Raw genomic sequence first — 26,958 nt, 5'->3', positions numbered from 1 at the left:
CCGAGACATCTGCATACTAATAACACTCCCCCCCCCCGCCCCATGAAAGTCTTTGACTTCACGTTAAAATAGATTGCTTGCTAAAAGAATAAAATACATTTTAAAAGGATAAAAGGCCCTGAGATCCTCAGGAGAGGCCCTTCTCTCAGTCCCATCCCCATCACAAGCACGGTTAGTGGGGACACGAGGGGGCCTTCTTGGTGGCTGCCCTTAGACTGTAGAACTACCTTCCCAGGGAGGCCAGAATGGCCCCCTCCTTGTCCTTTTGCCAGAAGGTTGAAGCCTTCGTATGCAGACAGGCTTTTAAAACAGCAGGTTTTTAAAGACTAGGCTGGGATGTTGTATTGTTTTAAAGTGTTTAAAACACTTTTTAATTGTATTTTATTCTTTTAATGAGCAATCTATTTTAATGTGAAGTCGAAGGCTTTCATAGCCAGCATTCGTAGTTTTTGTGGGTTTTTTGGGCTATGTGGCCATGGTCTAGAAGAGTTTATTCCTGACGTTTCACCTGCATCTGTGCCTGGCAGCTTCAGCAAAAATCTATTTTAATATTGTAATCATTTAATTCTATTTTAATGTATCACTTTTGTATATTTTTAATTGTACTTTTTTAAAAAAAAACATTGTGATCTGCTCTGAGTCCCAGCTTTTTTTTTGGGGGGGGGGGGGATGGGATACAAATAAATAAAACAACAATAATAATTGTTTTCCAATTTTTATTTTTGTTGCTGAAAGAAATAAACTGTTCTGTTCAGAAGTACATAGACGTGTACACGTAGTGATAATTGAATGTCATCATGTGGCATTTTTCAGATAACAGGAGCATAAAGTGATTATCGTCACATCTGCCACTTGCCTAAGATCGCTTTAGAATTTCAAAGAAACTGCGTAAATTGGAGGTAAATTTGTTGTCACAAACCCGATTTCCGTTCCTTATTGCAGGGCTGATGTCAGGTTCAAGGAAGCCATGGCTTTTTGCCCTCCCTCCCAAGCTTCACTGGCACCAGTGCTGAAAAGAGTGAAAGTAGCAGCTTCCCATTATTACTTTTGGTGCTGGACTTGTAAGCAACCATTGACATGTCCTTTGCCGAAGAATGCCTATGGGGATCAAGTAGCATTTCTGAGGGATGCTATATTAAGGTCAAAAGTTAGTACTAGTGGAGATAGTGAAAACAGCTATCCAGCCTAGCACTTGACTCTAGAAAATGTAAAAATACAGAAGAGAATAAAAGGTGGGTACCTGTCAACATTAGCCACAGGATTCTTTGGGGCTCCAACATTTGTCCAGTAATGGCAGGTACTGACATCTGAAAGATGCAAATGTAATGTAACCATGTTGTAGTGTCACCAAATCCCCCTGCATAAGGCAAATACTGTGTGAGCTCAAGCCCCATTCAACAGAATGGGGCTCATACTTGCAGTGGCGCGGTATGTGCATGCCACAGGTGCGTGCACCATTCAGTTGATTGCAGCGCGGCTTCCACGTAAACCGGAAGCCATATATGATGCATCCGCATATGGAGCAGGCACGCTATATTTATTTTTCTAAAAAAGTTAAGGCAAGATGTTATTTATTGGTATGTAGGGTTCTCGGTTGCTCATCTGGGGATGATAAAATTCCATTTGACATGTAATATAGTTCTTGCTTCATTCTTTTATTTTCTGTAGTAATTATCAATGTCTGTTCACATTTTTCATTTTGAATCTTCCATGAATAGACAACGGAAAATCTGGATATAATCATAGACAAGAAACCAGCTTTTAACACCTTTTGAGCCTGAGGATGTAGCCAATCTTAGAATCATAGAATCGTAGAGGTGGAAGAGACCACAGGGGCCATCCAGTCCACCTTTCTGCCATGCAGGAAATCCAGATCAAAGCATCCCCGACAGTTGGCCATCCAGCCTCTGCTTAAATACCTCCAAGGAAGGAGACTCCACTACACTCCAAGGGAGTTTGTTCCACTGTCGAGCAGCCCTTACTGTCAGGAAGTTCCTCCTAATGTTGAGGTGGAATCACTTTTCCTGTAGCTTGCATCCATTGTTTCAGGTCCTGTTCTCTGGAGCAGCAGAAAACAAACTTGCTCCCTCCTCAATATGACATCCCTTCAAATATTTAAACAGGGCTATCATATCACCTCTTAATCTTCTCTTCTCCAGGCTAAACATCCCCAGCTCCCTAAGTCGTTCCTCATAGGGCATGGTTTCCAAACCCTTCACCATTTTAGTCACCCTCCTTTGGACACGCTCCAGTTTCTCAATGTCCTTTTTGAATTGTGGTGCCCAGAACTGGACATAGTATTCCACGTGGGGCCTGACCAAAGCAGAATACAGTGGCACTATTACTTCTCTTGATCTAGACACTATACTTTTATTGATGCAGCCTAAAATTGCATTGGCCTTTTTAGCTGCCACATCGCACTGTTGACTCATGTTCAACTTGTGGTCTATTTGGACTCCTAGATCCCTTTCACGTGTAGTCTCATTCAGCCAGGTGTCACCCATCCTATATCTGTGAATTTTATTTTTTTTTCCCCCTAAGTGCAGTACCTTACATTTCTCTGTGTTGAATTTCATTTTGTTAGCTTTGGCCCAGATTTCTAGTCTATTCAGGTCATTTTGAATTTTGATCCTGTCCTCTGGGGTATTAGCTATTCCTCCTAATTTGGTGTCATCTGAAAATTTGATAGGTATGCTCCCAATTCTGTCATCCAGGTCATTGATAAAGATGTTGAATAACATTGGCCCCAGGACAGAGCCCTGTCATAATAGCATGAGGGTTTTGTATGGTTGTGGTGTCTAGGCCAGATGAGTGTCTTCCCCTTGCAGTACCCAGTAAGCACGTAATTCATGGCCCAAAACAAGGTAGCTTTAAAAAAAAGCTGGACAACAACAAATAAAACTCTGAGAAGACATTAAAATGTGTGGTAGAGGAAGTCCAACAGAACAAAGAAAATAGAAGAGGAATATGTTTTGTCCACAGGGTATATTTAAGTTCTGAAGTGGGGTAGGAATGGGGGTTAACAGTTTGCAGCATGAGATTCTGGGTGCTAGGAAGATGTTTCATGGTAAGTGATGGCACATAGAAAATGCTGAACCACCAAATAAACTAATTCAAATGATATTTGCATTGAGCATAGCTAGCTCTAGATAGCTCATGTTCATTCACCTTTCTATTGCACATGTTGTTTGTTTGTTTAACCTATATCCTATCTTTCTCCCAATATGGGATCTGTATCTTCCTGGTCATTGTATATCCTCTGTTTATTTCAATTAATTTTTATGATCATTCTTAAAACCTATAGTGCTAAGATGTGCTTATTCAGATGTAAATTCCTCTGTATTTGCTGGAGTTTAGTTCCAATGAACTAGCCTTCTTTAGTCCATTCATCTGTTCATAATTATTATACAAAATATAATTACATGCACACACCTTTTAGATTGTTCACCATTGGCCTGGAAAAGTATATATAGTGGGCCCTCCTTATATGATGATTTGCCATGCACCGATTTGAGCATCCGCGGATGGCAAACCCCACTGTTGGGGACAAAAGTCCCTCGCCTCCCCTCCTCTCCTCCCTTCCTCCTTAACTCCCTTCCCTCCCTGCTTAATTACCTTCTACTGCTGCCACCACCGCCGCAGGAAAGACCAGGTGCCGGTGTTGGAGGAGTTGAAGGCCTCTGGTGAGGCTGCTCGGCCTCCTCGCCATCGCAGCTGCGGAAAAAGCCAGGTGGTGGTGCCGGTGCTGGAGGCCAAGCCTTGGCCTCCTCGCCACCACTGTGGAAGGGCCAGGTGGTGGTGTTGGAGGCCTCTTGGCCTCCAACACCGCCACCTGGCCTTTCTCGTGGTGGCAAGGAGGGCGGGCAGCACGCCAGAGGCCTTCAAGGCCGAGACTTGGCCTCCAGCATCGGCACCACCACCCAGCTTTTCCTGTGGCAGCGGCGGCGGTGAGGAGGCCGAGCAGCCGCACCAGAGGCCTTCAAGTCCTCCGGTACCGGCATCTGGCTTTTTCTGCGGCAGCAGCAGCAGCAGAAGGTAAGTAAGCAGGGAGGGAAGGAGGAAGCGAGGAGGGGAGGCAAGGGACTTTTATCCCAAATGGTAGTGTGCATGCACATGCGCCACCATTGGGGACAAAGGGGACTTGAGCATATGCGGATTTTGGTATGCTCGAGGGGTGGAACGGATCCCCTGCATATACAGAGGGCCTACTGTACAATGTATGTATTAGGAACTATTGAACAATGAGCTAGAATGATAGAACTTTCCTTGCACTTTCTCTTCACGCTTTACTTATATTTACTTTTGTATGCTCAACTAGAGTTGTTTTGAAAAGACTGTTTTGTAAGTAGAGCAAGTAATGTCAAGGCATGCTTTCCCTAGCAAAATGTATATTCTGTTTGTGTGTGTTTTAGTTAATGAATTGAGCATATGCAAGGCATGCATAAGTTGGCTTGTGAATGTATATTCTATTGTGTGCTACAGCATCCTTTATTAGCATTTAAAGTGCATTTTAAAAGCTTGATACAGTATTAAGCAGTATTAAAGAGTAAAATATGACCACGAGAACATAGTTTTAAGAGGGGTATGTTCAAAGAACAAAGTATAACAGCGTTCATGAGTTTCATGTATACAAACGGGTTTGTGTATACTAAATTTAAAGGCCAGAAGTCTAAAGAGTATGCATCATAGATCATTGGAACCATTAGAAGTCCCAGTGGTTCTGATATGTTTTAATCTACCATATATACTCAACTGTAAGTCGAGAAATTTATGCCCCAAAATTGACTCCAAAATCATGGGTAGACTTATATATGGGACAATAAGTTAATGCTTATAAATTTCCTTTTTTAAAAAAAAATTATTAATACATTCTAAAACAAAACATGACAACAAACAGTACACCAAAACAACAATAAATATAGGCAGTAACCCAGATAAGGCCCTGAAAATTATAGATAAAAGGTGTATTCACGGATCCTGAAAGACATCGTTACATAACATTTTAGCTAAAATTGGGGGATGTCTAGAGACTAAATCTTGCTGGATGTATTCGATACATGGATGCCAAATCTTATGAAAGGACAATCTAGAGTGTAAACTTCTCACTTTGTTGTTATTATCTGCCATTTCCTCCATTAACCACAAGTCTCATAGTCTTGTCCACCATCCTGCAATATTCAACTTTCCAGTTTTCCAGTTCTTGGTTGTATCAAGCCTGGCAACAGCCAGAAGCAAACATTAATAATAAGTTCTTTATGCTGCAGGACTTTATTTTCATACATAAAATGGAGAACAGGAGCAGGAGTGGTGATAATTGTATACTTTGTTTAGTGATCTTGGAGATCAGTTGTAAAATTTCTGTCCAATACTCATGCACTAAGGGGCAATCCAGCCACATACGTACAAAGGTTCCCCTACCTTCACAACCCCTCCAGTATTTTGGATTAGCATTGCTAGACATACAAGCCAATTTGACTGGGGTCAGGTATCATGGATGGACCAACGTCTAGGCCCTTCAGGACAATTCTGTGGTCAAGATCTGCTAGACATTAACCATAGAATTGCACTGGGAGAGCTACAAATGCTTAGTGGAGTGTTCTCTCTAAGAATCTCTAGGTCCTTCACTGTGACTTTTGGTTAAAGTTGACCATAGAGTTGTGCTGGAGGACCTAGCTATTCCTAGAGTATTATCAAATTATCAAATCCACAAAAGTCAAAGCCACAATTGTGGAGGGCTGAGTGTAGTATGAGAAAGCAAGTGAAAGTGAAAGCAAGAGGGTAAAACTTAGGGGTATGTAACAAAGGATGTGAACGACAATCTCCTTTGGAGATCCCTCTTTTCTTTGGAGAAAAGACACATTTCACAGACAAACATGGACACACCCTCTCCCTTGCCTCTCTTACCATAACTATAGTCCCCTCCCCCAATTTTTTCTTGAGTGGTCCTGTAATAAGAAAGCGTGTAAGCCCCATTGAACTTGGTTGATTTTATTACTAAGGAGACATATATCAATTTTTCCAGAGTTGTTTGCAATAGATGTCTTTTCAGTAAGACTCTTTAGCTTGTTAGCAGAAAGTTTTATTTAGTTTTAAAGTTATTTTAATAAACTAGTGATTCAGAGATCCATATACTGTTTTATAAGGTTACTGCTAGTGTTGTATCTTCTTTTTCCTCCTCACATGACAGAATGCCTTTTTTAAAGTTTACACCTGCTGTGACACATGTGTGCATTGTTGGAAAACTAAGAAAAGACAGTTTTATATGCAATGTTATGCCTATATGAACGTCTTTGTAGATTCAAATTGATGACTAATTGATAAAACTTGTATGATTAAGATTTTTTTAACCAGTTTACAGCCATTTCAGAAACAAACAAGTTCTGATCTCCGTAATTTATAAAACAATATATAAACAATTTGAAATGTAATGAAAAAATGTATATGCCCTTATATAATAAGAAATAAGATAGAATGATCCAAATGATTTTTGTTTACAGGGACATCAAGCCAGATAACATCTTGATGGATATGAATGGACATATTCGGTTAGCAGATTTTGGTTCCTGTCTGAAATTGATGGAAGATGGAACGGTAAATTAGGAGGAAAATATTCCTTCAGCTACTTTTGAAATGCTTGTATTTGCTGTTACAGTTTCTAATTATATTTCTAGTAATAAAAACTATATTACTGACTGCAAAATTGTCATTTGAGTAATAGTGTGGATAGAATTTAATTTTAAATGGAATACTAACTGATCTGATTCATTCATTTTACATCCATCCCTATTCCATATCACATTGTATAGTAGTCACTAATTAATGTTTCTTATATACTAAATATTCTCTCCTGAGACGATTCTATATTATTATTATAATTAACCTTTATTTATAAAGCGCTGTAAATTTACACATCGCTGTACAGTGGTACCCCGGGTTACGAAATTAATTCGTTCCGCCGCCGCTTTCGTAACCCGGAAACTTTCGCTAGCCGACAAGCCCATAGGCGCTAATAGCGAAAGCCGCGATTTCGTGTGAAATCGCGCCGAAAAGCACCAAAAATTTTCTTCGTAACCCGGAAACATTTAATTACATGGATTTTTTTCGTAACCCGGAAATTTCGTAAGGCGGCGCATTCGTATCCCGGGGTACCACTGTACATACAATCTTTTAGTTAGATGGTTCCCTGCCCTCAGGCTTACAATCCAAGAAGACACGACACAAAAGGAGAAGGGAGTGGTGGTGGGGAATGGGATCAGGTCCAGCAATTCTTCTCCACCTCCGAGGCCTGGACCAAGGCAGATGGACTGGAGGAAGGGCTTGGCTTCTTAATTAATGATTAAAAGGAGGCTTCCTGGGTCAGAGAGGGGCTCACCTCTGGGAATGCTTCTCTAAACAATATAGTCTTTAACTTATATCTTAGCAAAAAGTCTGTAGTTATACAAACCTACAGACAGAATAAAGAATAAATGTTGAGCAGTAATGTTTATTTGCTCTGTCTTTACAATACATACTACTACACACCTCAGGCCCCTAGTGACAGAATTTGGATGCCTTTAGTATAGAATAGACAATAGGTAGATACAGTGAAGGAAAGATTTGTGCACTATAGGCCCTATGGTACAGAGGTACCAATTCAGACATCAAACAAGAAAAAAATAGATCTTCCCATGTCAATGTCACCTGGCTAATCAGTTTCTTTAACCTACATGTGAAAGATCTACCTGGCCCTTGCAATAGTAAAGGAAATGACAAGGGAGGACTGATGTTCTCATAGTTGCGAGACCATCAGAACTGGCATATCAGATGAACAGAGATATAGATGCACTGACAGGATGGGAAAAAGCCTGATGAGGCATGTAGGCTTGGCTTGGGAAATTATCTTACCCCTACGCCTTGTTTTTCATGTTGTCTCATCTCTTACGCACTGTGGGTCATGGCCAGGGTATATTAGACTTTCTTGTATATTTTAATTATACAGCCCAAACTTACAGCATATATGGACTAAGATGTGAACTGATTGAATTTTCTAACATTTATTCCTCACTTTTAACTGTGTCTTTAAAAATTCTTACTATTTAAAAAAACAATTTTGAAACAGGGGGTAAGGATTGGCATGGAAATGAAACACGTCACCTGTATGTGGGTTAGGGGGTTGTTTGCATTTGTTCTTTATTCTTGTTTTCTTAAATATACGGATGGAAATCCATGTAGAGGCATAAAGTACCCCTCTGAATTGGGATCCTGAAATGGAAGCTCCACTGCTCAGCTCAGTTCCTTTAAACCCATGCCTGTGACTCCCCTGATTGAGTCCATCCATCTTGCTTGCAGTCTTCCCCTCCTTTTCCCCTCTGCCTTTGCTAGCATTGTTTTTTCTAGTGATCCATGTCTTCTCATTATGTGGCCAAAGTATGACAGCCACAAATTGATTATTTTGGTTTCCAAGGAGAGTTCCGGCTTGATCTGTTCCCATTGTTTGACTTTTTGGCTGTCCATGGTATCCTAAGCACTCTTCTCCAGCACCACATCTTGAATGGGTTGATTTTCTTTCTATCTGATTCCTTCACTGTACAGCTCTCGCATCCATATATGATGATGGGGAATACTGTTGTCTGCGTAATTTAGTTCTCTGTTATATATCTTTGCTCTTTATAATATCTTCTAATTCTTTCATAGCTGCCCTACCCATTCCTAGTCTTCTTTTTTCTTGATTGCAGCCTGGTCAATGTTTGATTCTAGGCATGGGAATTCTTTGACTATTTACCTACGTCTACATCCAAGTTCTTGTCCCAACTACAAAAGCCCTACTGAACTGATTACTGAATAGTAAATCAGTGCTTATGTAAATCTCATTGAATCAGTGTATCTGCTCCAATCAAGACTAACAATGGAATTTAGGCCTTACTGCCCTAAGCCTGTAATTTTCATGGAAGATCTATGTCAGTCTCACATAATGCTTCTTTTAATTGCTGACAAAAGATAATACATTTTGCTAATAAATAATTGATAGATTAATGAGCAGAAATTTTAGGATGTACTTGTGCTACCTGCCACCTTAATAGGCCTGACAGAAAACTTTTTTATTTCAGTTTACTCATGCCCATCAACATTTGAAGCCAAAGTGTGTACATTCACATTTACTCATAGGAATATTACTAATAATGTTTTAGTCATGGAAATCATAAACCTTGCAGGTTCAATCTTCAGTGGCAGTTGGAACACCAGACTACATCTCTCCAGAAATCTTGCAAGCCATGGAAGATGGGAAAGGGAAGTATGGTCCTGAATGTGACTGGTGGTCCCTAGGTGTCTGCATGTATGAAATGCTGTATGGAGAAACACCTTTTTATGCAGAATCTCTAGTGGAGACCTATGGAAAGATAATGAACCATAAAGTGAGTAATCTTTTTTTGAATATATAAATCATAAACAGCTCTCAAAGAACCAAGAATGCTTCAGCTCAGTGCTTTCTTCTGCTGTCATTTTATATTACTAATTTAATGAACTGTGGCTTACTATTTAATTGATACAACACTCTTCAGAACTACTGTTGTATAGGATAGTATTATCAGGTTTTATCTGCCAGGAGGCAAAGACCTTTTTATTTAGGAAGATATTTGGTTTTTAATTTCTTGCAGCAGCTGCAGCTTTTAATAGTCATGTTATCTTTCTAACTCATTATTTTTTATTTAGAGTATTTTATTTATTATGTTTTATGTATGTTTTAAAACTGTTTTTAACTTGTATTTTCAACTAGTTGCATTGCGCTACACAGAGGGGCGGGGTAAAAATAAATTTTATTACAGTGCGCCATACGCAGATGCCTTTTACACTGAAAGCCGCACATTATGCACGAGCCCCATTCTTTTCAATGGGGCTCGAGCATATGCGCTATTTGCCTTAGGGGGCTCTGGAACAGATCCTCACGTAAGGCAAGGGTGCACTGTATTATTATTATTATTATTATTATTATTATTATTATTATTGTATTGTAAGTAGAACTCTGGTTTAAGAAGTGAGACTAATGGAGAGAGATGGGGAGGGCATACCTCTGACAGTGGACGGGGGGAGGGGGGTTGATAATGAAGCGAGCAGGACAACGACTAGAGCGCCACTGGCGAAAAACCCAGCTCTTATCTGACAAGACACACCATAGGGATTTCCTTGATTCCTACGATGTGGCAATAGATGCAGCGAAGAAGTCTTTCTCTGCTGCATGTATTGCGTCTGTGAGGTCTTGTCCAGCAGAGCTATTCAGGGTGGTAAGTGATCTAACGCAGATCCCCACCACCCAGAACCCTTTTCTAGAGCCTACCATAGCCTGCTGTGGCACCTTTAACAACTACTTTGCACATAAAATCTCTTTGATAAGAGCCGACTTGGATTAGTGAAAGCGTTAGTGAAAAAGTGACAGGAAAGGTATATAGCGGCTCTGTGAATAAAGTTATACTGGATCAATTTGAGTCAGTGAGTACCGATGATGTGGACAAGCTTCTTGGGAGTTTGAAAAAGACTACATGCCCTCTCAACCCTTGCCCTTTATGGCTGGCGGTCCAGGGGGGAAAAGCAACTAAGATACTCTTAAGCTATATAATCAATGCATCCTTCAGGGAGGACCATTTTCCATCTACCTTAAAAGAGGCAGTGGTAAAACCTCTGCTGAAAAAGCCCTCCCTTGACCCCCTGGACAAAAACAACTATAGGCCGGTCTCTCTTTTACCATTCTTGAGCAAGGTGATCGAGAGGGCTGTGGCCATTCAACTCCAAGCAGTCTTGGAGGAAATGGATTATCTAGATCCATTTCAAACCACGTTTAGGACAGGATACAGAGTTGAGACTGATATGGTCGACTTAGTCGATGGTCTCCATTTAGGCATCAACAGTGGACGCGTGACCCTCTTGGCGCTTTTGGACCTCTTAGTGCCCTTCGAGACCATCGACCATGGTATCCTTCTGGAATGCTTGGGAGAATTGCGAATTGGAAACACTGCATTACAGAGGTTCCATTCCTATCTCTCAGGCAGATTCCGGATGGTGAGGCTGGGAGACAGTTGCTCTTCTAAAAGAGCTGAACTCTGGTGTCCCTCAGTGCGCCATTCTGTCTCCTATGCTATTTAACATATTTTACATGAAGCCTCTGGGTGAGATCATCTGGAGATATGGGGCGGGGTGTTATCGGAATGCTGATGACACCCAAATATGTTTCTCTATGTCTTGGACTGCTGCAGTGACTAAGGATGGCATCTCTCCTCTGAATGAATGTCTTAAGGAAGTAATGGACTGGATGGGGGAAAACAGACTCAAATTGAATCCAGACAAGATGGAGGTACTCACTATAGGGACTCCAAATCCGGGGATGGAGATATGTCTCCCAGTTCTTGGATGGGTTCACACTTCACCTGAAAGACTGTGTCCGCAGCTTGGGTGTGCTCCTGAACTCATTGCTCCAGTTGTCAGCATAGATAGACGCGACCACCAGGAGCACTTGTTTTCAGCTTTGGCTGATACGCCAGCTGTGACCCTTCCTGGAACCAGAGGACCTAGAAACAGTGGTACATGCACTGGTAACCTTTCAGCTCGACTTCTGCAATGCGCTCTACATGGGCCTACTCTTGTGCCAAGTTTGGAAACTTCAATTGGTACAAAATATGGCTGCCAGATTGGTCGCTGGAACCTCCAGAGCTGACCATATAACATCAGTCTTAAATTCCCTTCATTGGCTACCAGTTCGTTTCTGGGCATGATACAAGGTGTTGGTTGTACCATTTAAAGCCCTTGGGTGCAGACTAGTTACAGGAGCACCTTCCTCCATACAATTCACCCCGCACACTTAGGTCCTTGGGGAAGAACTTGATGCAGCAAAGAAGACCAGTTTGGCTGCGGTCTCCCAGAGGGCCTTTTCATCTGCCACTCCTAGGCTATGGATGTCTTCTGGCAGGCGTTTCCAGATCAACCCCCCCCCCCCCCCTTCCACTGATCTATTGATAGTTCCTATCAACTCCATGAAAGATGTCTTGGCTCAAGTTTTTAGGGGAGGGAGGGAGGTTGGGGGTAGGGGATTATGCTGAATTTTAAATGTATAATGCATTTTATTGTTATTTTATTTTTTTTTGTAACCTGCCTCGATCAGTAGGGAGAGGCGGAATATAAATAAAAATTATTATTAATATTATTAACTTTTGTATTAATAGTTTGTAAATTTTACTTCATTTCAAATGGTTGGGACCTGCTTTGAATTCTGTGCCTAGAGAAAGGCAGGAAAATAAATAAATAAATAAAAGTTTTTGTGGGTTTTTCGGGCTATGTGGCCATGTTCTAGAAGAGTTTCTTCCTGATGTTTCGCCAGCATCTGGCCACATGGCCTGAAAAACCCACAAAGAACATGGCCACATAGCCCGGAAAACCCACAAAAAACTATGGATGCCGTCCATGAAAGCCTTCGACTTAATAATAATAATAATAATAATAATATTGGAATAATATGGACATTACTTTATCTTGGCTACAAAATTAGAAGTGATTCTGATTACATTCTAAAGTTAAATCTAAATTACCAAATGAGAAAATGATTAAATAATTCAAGTAACAGAATAGTTATATGACTAGTTGAAAGAATTAGTGATGGAAATGAACCTATGAATTTAAGATACAGCCCCTGCGTTTCCTGTAACCATCAGTGAGACTACAGACCTAGACATACTCCTAAGGAGCAGGTGTTCAACCTAGAAGTAGCAGGTTGTGCTTTGGATCCCCTTTTTATATGTATATAAACATGTATAAACATATTGTTTCATGGTGCAACAGAAATAGAACAGTAATTTGTGATTTCTCACCTTTCCCCCCTTTTTTTAAAGGAGAGATTTCAGTTTCCTATCCAAGTAACAGATGTGTCGGAAAATGCCAAGGATCTTATTCGAAGACTCATCTGCAGCAGAGAGCATAGACTTGGGCAGAATGGAATAGAAGATTTTAAAAGCCACCCATTCTTTGCAGGAATTGACTGGGATAATATAAGAAACTGTGAAGCACCTTACATCCCTGAAGTCAGTAGTCCAACAGATACATCAAACTTCGATGTGGATGATGATTGTTTGAAGAATTCTGTAAGTTATACACGAGTGCAATTTCTCAAAGGAAATTTATTTTATATAACAGATAAATAATATTTTTATTTCAATCAATCAATCTTTATTACTTTGGGCCAATGGCCATTTCAAAAACCAAAACAATAAAACATTACACATAAAATTTCCATAAAACCAATATACAATAAATTTTACTAAATAATAAAAATTCATAACATGAATATATTAAAATTCACAGCTAAACCCCTTTAACTAAAATTATCCCCATTACAAGGAACAGCTGTCTCTGCTAAGTATTTCTTCCTGGTCTTTTTGACAGCAAGGGCAAATAGGGCTACATGTCAAGTCACATATTTATCTGTGTCCATTAGGACACTTTTCTTGGGAGTTCAAAAATAATCTATTTCCAATTAAAGGTAAAATAAAATGCTCCCTAGGGTCTTTATATAATGGACAACAGATTAACTAATGTACCAGGTCCTCTGAATGAGGACAGCCAGCTATACATCTTCATTCATTTTTCGGAACTTTTCTAAGCCTCCCATCTCTTTCAGCTGAATCAAACACAGGAAGTCTCAGTTTTGTGAAAGCTCAATGCAACTGAACAAAAGTTAGGTTGTCAAAATAATCTGGGTGATCACAAAATTGCCTATGATATAAGGGGGCCCACGAGGAACTGTAGACCGTATGTAAATCTGCAAGTAATGAGTTGTTTATTTTTTTTCTTCTTTGCAGGATAGTCTATCCCTTTCAGTTCATTTGAAAGCCCATACTTAGTAATTAATTTAGCTGCCCCATAGACCCAATTATTGACAGGTAATCCATTATTGAGTTCCAGAAGACATTTTTTTTGGTAATCTAGAAAGTGACATCACTTGGATCTTAAACCAATAACACAGAATCCTTTTGTCTATTTGACTTTCTAATGTTGGAACAGAAGTTTTGAGGCAGTTTGTAGCAGTTGGGGTATCCATAGTAAATCCTAGTAATGCCATTAGAAAATAATTCTGAGATGCTTCTAAACCTGAAACCTTAGGTATTCTCCAGATATCTGCCCCATAAAGGATCTGTGCTAAAGTTTTATCTTTGAAAACCATTAGAGCGGGATTAACTAAGGTGCCTCCCCTGTTAACAGTAAAACCCATTGTTGCTTTAGTTGATCTGTGGGCTTGTGTTTTAATGCTTATCATATGTTGTTTCCAAGAGGCTGATTCAGAAAAGAAAATTCCCAAATAGTTAAAGGTTTTTGCTTGTTTTATTATATGTTTGTCCTGGTGCCAGGAATGAATATTTTTATTTGTTTTTGTTGTTAACTGCCATCCAGTAGACTTCAGTGTGCGGTGAACTCATGAATGAGTGATCTCCAAGGCCCGAAACACACAGCCAAAAAGTACCAGCTTCGGGCGACACTGGGGATGTGGCGTTTAGCTGATGCATGCCCCGAACACAACTGGAAGCCACACCAACAATGTGCCAAGCAAGAAGAATTGGGCCAAAATGGAGTGGCTTTAATCTGCTTCTTCTGGCCAATCAGTTCAGAACCACAGTGGCAGCCTGGATCAGGACCAGGCCCTTTTTGCCTGTATTCTTCAGGCCCAAGTTACCTTATCATCAGTAGAACTGCTCAGGTCTTGCAGGCTCAGGGACATAGCTTTCTTGAATGAGTGCATCTCTAGTGCAGTCTTCCTCTTTTCTTACTGATTTCTACCTTATGAAGCATTGCTGTCTTTTCTAGTGAATCATGTCTTCTTATGATTTGCCCAAAATACATCAGTCTCAGTTCAGTCAATTTGGCTTCTAGGAACAGTTCATGCTTGATTTCTTCTAGAACCCATTTGTTTGTCTTTTTAGTAGTCTACAGTATCCATAGAACTTTTCTCCAGAATCACATTTCAAATGAGTTGATTTTCTTCCTATCAGCTTTCTTCACTGTCCAGATTTCAGAACCATACATAGAAATTGGAAATGTAATGGCATTAACAATCTTAACTTTAAGATTCAGTGACATATCTTGACACTTCAGGATATTGTGTAATTCTTTAATAGCTGCCTTTCCAAGTCTTCGAGCCTTAACACATGAGAAAACAAAACGGAAATGGAGCTGGAGTGGAAGAGATATCTTGTTCCTCCTTTTTTGTTGTCACTTTCTATTTCACTTCATTGATTACTATAGTAGCTATTGTATCTGTACACAAATCATTGAACAGTGGCATTCAGGGTTCTGACTCTATGGCCCGTTACAAACAGGCCAGAAAGTACGCGCAGAGCGTGTACTAGGGTTAGAAAGGGGCGGTGCTTCTGCACCCCCCTAACCCTAGTGCGCGCTCTGCGCGCACAAAATGGCAGCAGCCGTTCCACACGGCAACCGCCATGACGACGTCACGACTGTGCCGCCTCTATACGGGGCGGCGCGGACATGTCGTCCTCGCTCCGCACCAGGACGCTTAGTGCGCCCTTAGCGCGGAGCAGGGAGGAGCTCCATTTCGGAGCTCCTTCCTGGTTTGGTCCGCTGGGCACAGCCTTCACACGGCTGCGCCCAGCAGACCAAAGGAGAAAGGGACCAAGCGGCCCCTTTCTCCTCCTCCCCACCGCTGCGGGGTGTCCTTGGGGCTTGAAGCCCCAAGGACACCCCTTTCCAGGATGTAGGGAAGGGGCCTTTTGCTGCTTCCCCGCAGCCTGAAAAGCGGCGGATTGGGGCCTCAGCGGCTGCCACTCTGAATGCTAAGGGTCCAATACTCCAGGGAAAGGGGCGGGTGCAGCCCGCCCCAAACGGGCGGTCTGTAACCCGCCCATGTCTTTCACTTTTTATTTTTCCTTCTTTGTCCTTAACTGCTTCAAGAGTTTCAACTGTCATCCATTGAGGTTTATCTTTCTTTTTGGTTATAGATATTGCCTTTTGCATTTCTCCCAGCCAATGCTCCTGGCTTTAATCCAGACTACTGTACTTTTGGCTCCTGGTCAACTGGGCTTAATATTGCAAGTCTGTTTTTCACATTATCTTTACAGGGATGTTCTTCAGATTGTATTTTGGCATATGGTTGGTTTAGCATTTGCCTTTAGTTTCATTGTCTGTGCCACAGTCTGCTCCTTGTCCATTTTTGCAGAGAGAATGGAACTTCTCCATTTTCTGGTTCCATTTTATTTCTCTGTTGGCCACCAAGTGATATCCATGTATACAGTCACTTCTTGGGTTGCCTGAAGCATGAATTTATGATGAAAAAACTGTTGCTCTTGCAAAAATCAGTCCATCACTCTCCTGCTTCATTTCTTCATCCTATGCCAAATGTTCCTACAGTGTTTGATTTTGCTCTGTTTCCCATGTTTTCATTCTAATTGTCTATGATTAACAGGAAAGGCTGTTTTGGTGTATGATCAGTTTCCTTTTGGACTCCAGTGTAGAATCATTCAATTTCTTCTTCTGCCTCCATAGTTGGAGCATAAAGGCGAATTAAGGTTATATTGATGAATGTTTCCTGAAGTTTTATTGACATGATTCAGTCTAACTTCAAACTATATGCCTTTATTGCTTTTGCTGCATTTCTCCTCACTATATTTTGTTGTTGTTGTTGTGTGCTTTCAAGTCACTTCTTACTTATGATGACCTTAAGGTGAACCTATCATGGGGTTTTCTTGTCAAGATTTGTTAAGAGGAGGCTTGTCATTGCCTTATCCTGAGGCTGAGAGCATGTGACTTGCCCAAAGTCACCCAGTGGATTTAATGGCTGAGCAGGGAATTGAATCCTGGTTTCCAGAGTTGTAGTTCAACACTTAAACCACTACATCATGCCAGACTTTCTCTCCTCATTATATATGCCATCCCATTTTTTTCTTAAATTTTCATTTCCTGAGTAAAATACTGTAATTATCTGATTTGAAATATCCTATTCCTGTCCACCTTAGCTCACTCACCCCAAGCATTGCAATATTATTATTATTATTATTATTATTATTATTATTATTAACCTTTATTTATAAAGCGCTGTAAATTTACACAGCGCTGTACATGCAATCTTTTTAGTTAGACGGTTCCCTGCCCTCGGGCTTACAATCTAAAAAGACATGACACAGAAGAAGAAGGGAGTGGTGGAGGGAGAGGGTAAGAGGTCCAGCAGTTCCATTCTACCTCCGAGGCCTGGACCAAGGCAGATGGACTGGAGGGAGGGCGAGGCTTCAAAATGGAAGGTTAATCTTCATCCAGGGAAAATACATACTCTCAAGTAGGATAATACATATACAATACATAGCAATACAGGAAATGGTTCGATAAACAGGCAACAAAAGAACATCAGATAGTAAGCGACAATTATGCAATGCCTGGGAAGGCTTCTCTGAACAGGATGGTTTTCAACTCCGTTTTGAAGTTAGTTAAAGAAGTGATGGCTCTTGCTTGTGGGGGAAGAAGGTTCCAGGAGTGAGGGGCGGGCAGCAAGTGAAAAGGGGCGAATCCGGGATGGGGCAGAGGAAATCCTGGGCTGAGACAGGAACCCTTGACTACCAGAACGGAGGGCCCGAGTGGGAAGGTGAAGAGAAAGAAGGTCTGATAAGTAAAGAGGGGCCAGTCCATGGAGGGCTTTGAATGTCAACAGCAGGAGCTTATACTGAATGCGGAAAGGGAGAGGGAGCCAGTGATGCCAACACAGGAGAGATGTGGTCAGAGCGGTGGATGGAAGTGATGATGCGTGCAGCTGAATGCTGGACAGAGATTAAAGGATGGAGGTGAGAAAGAGGAAGCCAGGAAGCCCAGCCAGGAGGACGTTACAGTAATCAAGTCGTGAGATCACTAGGGCATGGACCAGGATCTTGGCAGTAGAGGCGGAGAGATATGGTCGGATTTTGGCAATATTGTACAAAAAGAATCTACAAGGCTTGGCTGTGGTCTGGATCTGAGGGATACACGACAGAGAAGAATCAAAGATAAAACCAAGACTGCGGGCTTGCTGGACTGGTTGAATAGAAATGTTGTCCACAGAGACAGAAAAGGAGTGTTAAAGGGTGGGCTTAGGAGGAAAGACATGTCTTGGACATGTTGAGCTTCAAACGCCGATGGCGCATCGACTGCGAGACAGCTGTAAGGCAAGACGAGACTTGCTGTTCAAGCCTTGGAGAAATATTTTTACATTCCGTTACTTGATTTACTATGTCTATGTCCCCTGATTCGTGCTTCTGACACTCCATGTTCCCATAATATATGTTGTGGAGCTTTGCATTTTCCTTTCGCCTCTGAGCATGTCAACAGCTGAAAGTCCTTTCAGCTTGAGTGCAGTTGCATCATTGGCTATTCCACTACTCATAGTTGTCTTCTGCTCTACCTCAGTAGCATGTTGAGTGCCATCCAACCTGGGAATGTCATCTTCTAGCATGCTCTCTTGTTTCAGTTTGGATTTTCTAATCATAGGTTTTCATGGTAAAAGATCTTCAAAAGGAAGTTTACTGTGTTTCCCTCTGCACAATATTAACAAGTGTTAGTTACTGTGCTACTGCCATTGTCTGAGAAAACCTCTACCAGTGTTATCTTCCACTACTCCTACTGTCCAGTAGCTGTTTGGCACATTTACTGTGGCTCCTCAGCAAAAGGCTGACTGGCATTTGAGATACTACCAGGAGCACTGCTACTGTCAGCATAACCTCTTGCCTCATAGGAGCATGTAGTCCTACCACCATGGGAAGGTAGTGCCATTATATTGCACCTGAATACCAGAGAGGATTTTTAAGTAGTATTTATAAAAATTAACATTCAATCTTTTCCCCCAAAATCTAAATATAAAACAGTAGACTCAAAAGACATACAACTACTTCATCTACCTTAAAAATACAAATTTAAATTAGCATATGCACATAAACATCCTTGTATGTATGTATATATGTAGTTTGAATATGTAGCAATGTAGTATCAGATTTCTTGAGGTTCCTATACAATTGCTAGTGGTTGGATATTTTATTTATTTATTTATTTATTGACTGATTGATTGATTGAATTTATATCCTGCCTTTCTTGCAAAATGGGGATCAAGGAGGCATACAGTAATTTAAAAAAGATATAACTAAAAGATTTTTAATTACAAAAGTTGAAAATAATTAAATAATGCTAAATATAAGTTAAAAACACATCATAGTTAAAACTATTTAAAAGTTTTAAAACAGCACACCACACTACTTAAATAAAATTCACCCACCAAAAGCCTGCCTAAATAAAAATATCTTCAGCTGCTGGCAAAAAAAGCAGGGAGGGAGCCGACCTGACCTCTCATGGAATGGAGTTCCATAGTCTGGGAGCAACAACAGAGAAGTTTCTGTCCTGAGTTTTCACCAATTATGTCTGTGAAGGTGGTGCAACTGAGTTGAGTGAAAGCCCCCTGCTGATCTTAGCACTTGAGCTTGTATAGGGAGATACTGGCCTGTTACAGACAGGCCAAAATAAAGCTGCTTCGAGTCACTTTGGAGGTATGGTATTTCAATGATGCATGCGTCCTAAGAGTCCAAAAGCCGCACCAAAGCTGCACTCCAGTCCTTAGAACTGGAGTGTGGCTTTGGTGCAGCTTTTGAACTCTTAGGACGCATGCATCATTGAAATACCATACCTCCAAAGTGACTCGAAGCAGCTTTATTTTGGCCTGTCTGTAACAGGCCACTGTCTTTCAGATAGTCTGGACCGAAGCTGTTTAAGGCTTTAAAGGTCAAAACCAAAACACTGAATTCTGGCCAGAAATGCACTGGAAGCCAGTGCACATGCACACATACACAGGGAAATCACGTGATCCTGGTAGTCAGCCCCAGTCAACAGCCTAGTGGCAGCATTTTGAACCTGCTGAGATTTCCAAACAATTTCCAAAGGCAGCTCCATGCACATTACAGTAGTCCAAATGGGATGCAATCAAGGCATGTGGCACCATAGTCAGATCCAACTTCTCAAGAAGCAGGCAGCTGATGCTTTAGTTTTAACTATGTAAAAGTGCTTTGGGCCACAGCTGAAAACTGGGCATCCAGGCTCAGATTTGAATCCAAGAGCACACTCAAACTATGAACCATTTCAGAGGGAGTGTAACCCCATCCAACACAGGCTGAATCCCTATTCCTTGATCTGCCTTTTGACTGACCAGGAGCACCTCTATCTTGTCTGGATTAATTTTCAATTTGTTCACCCTCACCCAGTCCATTACTGACAGAAGACCCAGGTTTAGTACAGAAATAGTTTCCTTGGAATCAGAGGGAAAGGAGAGACAGAGTTGGGTGTCATCAGCATACTGATGACACTGAACCCCAAAACTCTGAATGACATTTCCCAGCAGTTTCATGTAGATATTAAACAGCATGGGGTCAGAACCAAGCCCTGAGGATCACCACAGGCTACAGGCCAGGGAGTCAAACAGGTGTCCCCCAGCACTACCTTCTGAGGCTGCCCCTCCAAGGAGGACTAGAGCCACTGTAAAACAGTGCCCCCAAGTCCCATCCTAGAGAAGTGACCCAGAAGGATACAACAATCAATGGTATTGAAAGCCAGTGAGAGGATATATACTGGACATCACTGGATTTTTTAAAATGCTTTTTCATTTGTATTAAGGATGGAACATACAGAATGATAATAAAATGCAGAGCTAACTTCAGGCTGCTTGGAAAGTCTTTGACTCTTTACTTTTGGTGGCTATGTGCTGCTTGGACCAACGAATTTGGACCCATAAAGAGCACTGTAGACTCTACAGAAAACCCACCTGCATTACTTCTGTGATGTTCTTTGTAAATCACTGATGAAGGTGGTATTATAACCACTAAAAGAAGAATGGACTTTCATTTACATCCCATGCCAAAGTGTACTTGCTTTGGGAGTAACTTGTGTGTCTAATGTTATTTTTCATTAATTAAGATCCACCAATTTATTTTTCCAAATTAGTGAAATCTAATTTAGATTAGCTCCTGCACTTTTATTCCCCAGGAAACGATGCCTCCACCAACACACACTGCATTTTCTGGCCACCATCTGCCATTTGTTGGATTCACATACACAAGTAGCTGGTAAGTAGAAGCTTGGTATTTTCAAGATGCAGAAGAAAGAGGGCTAAATTCCTACCTAGTCCTGCCTAGAGATTCCCCATTAAAATGAAAGAGTTTCTAGTCACAACTAAAGAGATTATCAGATGGAGGGGAAAGCTGAGAGTAAAAGGCATATTCCCAGCATAATTGCGTGATCGCACTGAAGATTTTGAGACAACATCACACTCTTTCTTCCCCGTGAATGGTTTGTAGCATTCCTGGATCTTCATGGGATAAGTCCTGGATGAGTGCGATGTGTCTGAAAATCTTCAGCGCAATCGCATGATTATGCCAGGAGTGTGCCTTTTAGTCCCAGCTTCCCCCCTCCCCCCATCTGTTAATCTCCTAACTTCCTGTTGAGTTCAGTGGATCTACTGTAGGAAGGATTAACATTTCAGTTAGCTTAGTAAGTGGTTTTAAAATTTATTTTTTTACAGTTTTACAAAAGTGCACATTCCAGTTTAATGTTGGCTATAGGGATTTTTCTCCTCCAGTTCAGATGTGAACATGAATTCTTTTTGATTCCTCTCCATTCCCTGAATACTGGCTTAAAACAAATACAGTAATATGTAAGATATTTGTTCTTTTTCTCGATAATATTAGGAGAAGGATGCATTGTTAACCAATAACAGCACAAAACCTTCCTGTAATATGTATTTAACTATTGGAAGAGCTGCTGTGCTAATGTTAGCATGACATCTGTGGGGACACATAAGACAGGACCTGTCATACAAGACAGGACATGTTTCAGGATTCTGCAGTTTGGTGTCCTCTTAATATTTTGGCCTTGAACTCACACTAGCATTTGCCACCATAAACAGTGTCCATGGATAATGCAGGTTGTAGTTGAATACATCTGGGCATATATGAGGTTTTAAATAGAATGGTAATGTATGTTACAACAAACATGTCTGCAAAGACCTTAATAATGGATTCTTCAAGAAGGCCTAACTGGCTCCGTGTACCTGTTAAAAGTATATATGGCAGAAAAAGAGTTTATCTATGTACGATGAATGAACTATGCATAACCTGTACCATTATTGTTTTAAATGTATATGATGCCTTATTTTTTTGACTAATTTGCAACTTTTAACTTCTGGGTTTTGAAACAGTCTAATTGTCCTAATTTGAAAATTATAATAGTTGGTCAGCTACAATGAAAAGATATCTTGTATTTTTGTGACTCAGAGGGGAAAGTTTGTAGCATAAGCTTTTGTAGATTCAATCTACTTTATTAGATGCAAGAAGATTTCTTTGTATATTGATGCAGATGAGCTAGGCTATGTATCTGAAAACAGCTAAAATAAAGAATAATTTAAAATAGTTGTAAGTTTTTATGTGTCTAAAACATATAAAATATCTTCTCAGTGTCCTTTCGGATCGCAGTAGTCTAAGATTTGCAGCTGGACAACGTGCTATGGACCTTGATGCAAGTGTTCAAAGGACACTTGAGGATACTTTAGCCACAGAAGCATATGAAAGGCGAATAAGACGACTAGAGCAGGAAAAACTTGAACTTAGTAGAAAACTTCAAGGTATGTATTCTAATTTAAAAGGATATTATTAAAAGAATGATGATTCCTCTTTAAACATATACCTAAAATCTTTTTGCCACATTAAGAAGTCTTCATAAAATCATAATTAATTCAACTGACATTTAAGCATAATTTAATTTACCATCTTAGGTGGCAGGAAAGACAACATTTTAAACTGCAGTGTGATATTATATTTCTAAAACACCTACAAATGAGTAGACAGTATGTGAAAACAGTAAAGAGCTAGGCCCAGTTCAGAAATGTACAAGAGAAAAAGAAATGGTCAAGGATGATCACTTGTGGAAGGTAAGAGAAAAGAGGTGGGTTTTGAGCACCTCGTTATAAGAAGAATATAGACAAGTTGGAGCTGGTCCAGGGAAAGGGCAACAAGGTTGATAAGAGGTATGGAGAACAAAACATATGAGGAACAGTTGAAGGAACTGGCCATGTTCAGCCTGGTGAAGAGAAGTTTGAGTGGTAACATGATTACATTCTTTAAATATTTCAAGGACTTTCACAGAGATTAGGGTGCTCTGCTGTCCCAAAGGGTAAAACCAGGTCCAATGGGTTTGAGTTACAAGAGAGTAGATTTTAGTTAACATTACAAGGAACTTCTTGACAGTAAAAGCAATTTGATATGGAACCAATTACCTAAAGAGGTGATTAGACCTCTTTGTGTAGACATGTTCAAAAAGAGGCTGGATAGCTACCTGCGGGGGGGGTGCTTTAGCTGGAGACCATAGGGTTGGATTCAATGGCTCATAAGGCCCTTTTCAACTCTATGATTCTATGAATAATAATAATAATAATAATAATAATAAGAAGAAGAAGAAGAAGAAGAAGTTTTATTTATATACCGCCCAATCACTGGGAATCCGAGCGGTTTACAACAGAGGGGATAATAGACGGTTCCCTGCCCTCAGGCTTACAATCTAAAAGACACGACACAATAGGAGAAGGGAATGGTGAGGGGGGGAGGGAATCAGGTCCAGTATTCTTCTCTCCCTCTGAGGCCTGGACCAAAGCAGATGGACCGGAGGGAGGGCTCTTCTTCTTCAGGCTAGCCCTGATGGAGCTGGGCCAGCCTATTCTCTCCCTCACAGGCTGAAGGATGACAATTATGGAGAGAGGGGCCTCTTTCTTCAGGCTAGCCCCTGATGACGCTGGGCCAGCCTACTCTCTCCCTCAGAGGCCAAAAGATGACAGTTATGGAGGGAGGGGCCTCTATCTTCAGGCTAGCCCCGATGGAACTGGGCCAGCCTATTTTCTCCCTTACAGGCCGAAAGATGACAGTTAAGGAGGGAGGTGCCTCTATCTTCAGGCTAGCCCCGATGGAACTGGGCCAGCCTACTCTCTCCCTTACAGGCTGAAAGATGACAGTTAGGGAGGGAGGAGCCTCTTTCTTCAGGCTAGCCCCTGATGGAACTGGGCCAGCCTACTCTCTCCCTCAGAGGCCGAAAGATGACAGGGAGGGAGGGAGGAGCCTCTTTCTTCAGGCCAGCCCCTGATGGAACTGGGCCAGGCTTCTCTCTCCCTCAGAGGCCGAAAGATGACAGTTAGGGAGGGAGGAGCCTCTTTCTTCAGGCCAGCCCCTGATGGAACTGGGCCAGCCTACTCTCTCCCTCAAAGGCCGAAAGATGACAGGGAGGGAGGAGCCTCTTTCTTCAGGCCAGCCCCTGATGGAACTGGGCCAGCCTACTTTCTCCCTCACAGGCCGAAAGATGACAGGGAGGGAGGAGCCTCTTTCTTCAGGCTAGCCCGATGGTACTGGGCCAGCCTACTCTCTCCCTCAGAGGCCGAAAGATGACAGTTAGGGAGGGAGCAGCCTCTGTCTTCAGGCCAGCCCCTGATGGAACTGGGCCAGCCTACTCTCTCCCTCAGAGGCCGAAAGATGACAGTTAGGGAGGGAGGAGCCTCTGTCTTCAGGCCAGCCCCTGATGGTACTGGGCCAGCCTACTCTCTCCCTCAGAGGCTGAAAGATGACAGGGAGGGAGGAGTCTCTTTCTTCAGGCCAGCCCCTTATGGAACTGGGCCAGCCTACTCTCTCCCTCAGAGGCCGAAAGATGACAGTTAGGGAGGGAGGAGGGAGGAGCCTCTTTCTTCAGGCCAGCCCCTGATGGAACTGGGCCAGCCTACTCTCTCCCTCAGAGGCCGAAAGATGACAGTTAGGGAGGGAGGGAATAGTTTGGATTTTGCTGTTGTGGACTAAGATGTAAAAGATCGTAGCTGCTTGAAACAACAGTGTTCGACAATTATTTGTAGACACAGTGGTGAAAGAAAAACGAGCCCCCCCCCCCTTCTGTCCAGTAGGCCTTCGTATAGCCCTAGCCCAGTGATTCCCAATCTTCCTAATGCCGCGACCCTTTAAATAAATAATAAACTTTATTTATAGCCCACTTTTCCTTGGCAGATCAAAGCGGGTTACACAGGAGTACACAAATGTACACTTTACAAACAGTAATCACATAAGCATCCAAATTGATATATAAACTATTAAAAACAATATTAAAATTACAAGATTAAAACCATACAAAAACTAGCTTAAAGTGCTGGTGCAACGAGTGCAGCGGGGAGAGAGCAGATCTTACAACATCTGGGGGAAAGCCTGTTGGAAGAGGAAGGTTTTTAACCTCTTCCTAAATAGGTCAAGGGAGGTAGCCGAGCAGAGCTCACCGGGAAGAGAGTTCCAAAGCTGCGGGGCCGAGATAGAGAACGCCCTCTGTGCAGTCACAGAATACTTCGTGTCTGGAACCCTCAACAGTTGCTTCCCGGCCGACCTGAGAGCGTGGGGCGGATTATATGGGGAGAGGCGGTCCTCCAAGTACCCTGGGCCCAAGCCATTTAATACAGTTCCTCATGTTGTGGTGACCCAAAACCATGAAAATTTTTTCGTTGCTACTTCATAAATATAATTAAATAGGTGTTTTCCAATGGTCTTAGGCAACCCACATGAAAGGGTCATTCAACCCCCAAAGGGGTCCTGACCCACAGGTTGCGAACCACTGTCCTAGCCCATGTTACAGTGGACTTGCTATGGGTTTTCTGCCAACATTTCTCTAGTTTCTGTCACTTGTTTCACTGCTGTCAGTTCACATTTGAAAAATGGCTCTCAGAAGCGATAGTGTTCACTGCCTTGGCCATATCTCCATTCTAGAAATGAACCAGGGCTTTGACAGAAACTCTGCACCAGCCAGCAGGAAAATCCTCCTAAGCTGTTGGTAAATCCTCAGGATCCATTAGTCTCCTAGAGCAGACTGCCTTAAGCAAAGGCTCTGTCTGATCCTAAAACTGATCAGGGAGTGAGCTGTCAATGACAACAAAATTACAGATGTTCCTCCACAGCAAGAGCACCAACATTCTATCCAGCCCAGAAAACACATTCCAGTAGCATGAGTAGGGCCAGTTATTACTTGGGACAAACCCATGGTTGTTATAAACCACTCCTGGGAAGCAACCTCAGTATAGTTGTTGAATCCCCCCAGCACAACAAGCTGATAAGATACTGACACCACCCCAAGACACACCTGGTTGGCATAGGAAGAGGAATTGCTGAACAGAGAACCCAGCAGATGGTGGGATAGGTCACTTGTCAGTGGGATGAAATCACGATACAGCACTGCCACTTTGTCTCCCTACCCCTGGTCTCACCATCTGCATTACAGAGAACTCTAGTGAACATAGCCAACAGAAATGATCGTTCCCTCCCTCCTGTGTCTCTATGAGCCATGTTTGCTTATTTATTCAGGATTAAGTCCTGTTTAATAGTAATTATATTGTTCACTGACCTGCCATTCTCCAGTAGCATTTTCAACCCAAAAGAAGTGTTGCCAAAGCTGTTCAGGCTGTTTCAATTGTGGGACAGTTTAAGAAGGACTAACACACTCTAGTGGGCCCCGATTCACCATATCTCTCTGTGCCCTAAACTACTGCAATAGCTGCTCTAAGTTCCATCACACACACACCCTTTTAGAACACATTCTTCTTGTGGTCAGCAGGCAGTACCCCCTCTTAACTGTTGAAAAGATAAAATACTATTCCAGAATGCTTCATTGACGCTTCCCAGCAGTGAGGGGCAGAAGAGATGGAGAGGTTCTGTCTTTGATGTGGTGGGTCTCTGATTCCATAACCACAGCTGCTTCAGTTAAACTTCCAAGGGGGAGCATATTAATGTCTGTTGTCTTCTTTCTGTTTTATAGGAGCACTTGGACATTAGAGTTGTTTATTTTCCTGCTGTCTTTGATCAATATAGGAAAGTAGGGCGAACTCTTTACTATCCTTATAATCTGTCAACTCCCCTAAAGGGATGCCCAATATCT

General features: G+C 41.8%; 1 protein-coding gene across 13 annotated transcripts in view; it reads left to right on the top strand.

Annotated features, from left to right (window-relative positions):
• The window catches only part of LOC149310679 (serine/threonine-protein kinase MRCK alpha), a 283,756-nt gene that overhangs the window by 114,710 nt on the left and 142,088 nt on the right, over positions 1-26,958 (top strand). For 12 of the 13 annotated variants that reach the window (XR_016281698.1, XM_089529524.1, XM_089529522.1 and 9 more), the window contains exons 6-10: positions 6,498-6,591; positions 9,192-9,392; positions 12,852-13,100; positions 21,010-21,089; positions 22,476-22,642. Coding sequence is in view for 12 of the 13 variants with exons in the window: in XM_089529524.1 (XP_089385650.1) it covers positions 6,498-6,591; positions 9,192-9,392; positions 12,852-13,100; positions 21,010-21,089; positions 22,476-22,642 (791 nt within the window). In the remaining variant the exon portion in view is untranslated. Of the gene's footprint in view, positions 1-6,497; positions 6,592-9,191; positions 9,393-11,231; positions 11,324-12,851; positions 13,101-21,009; positions 21,090-22,475; positions 22,643-26,958 lie in introns of those variants that run through there. The other variant, XM_089529527.1, reaches the window with a different exon arrangement.

Source organism: Sceloporus occidentalis, unplaced genomic scaffold (assembly GCF_023333645.1).
Source record: "Sceloporus occidentalis isolate IW3139 unplaced genomic scaffold, rSceOcc1.0.p SCAF_6, whole genome shotgun sequence".
NCBI classification, from domain to species: Eukaryota; Metazoa; Chordata; class Lepidosauria; order Squamata; family Phrynosomatidae; genus Sceloporus; species Sceloporus occidentalis.
Note: the sequence above shows the minus strand (reverse complement) of the source record. Positions and strands in the feature narration are given on the sequence as shown.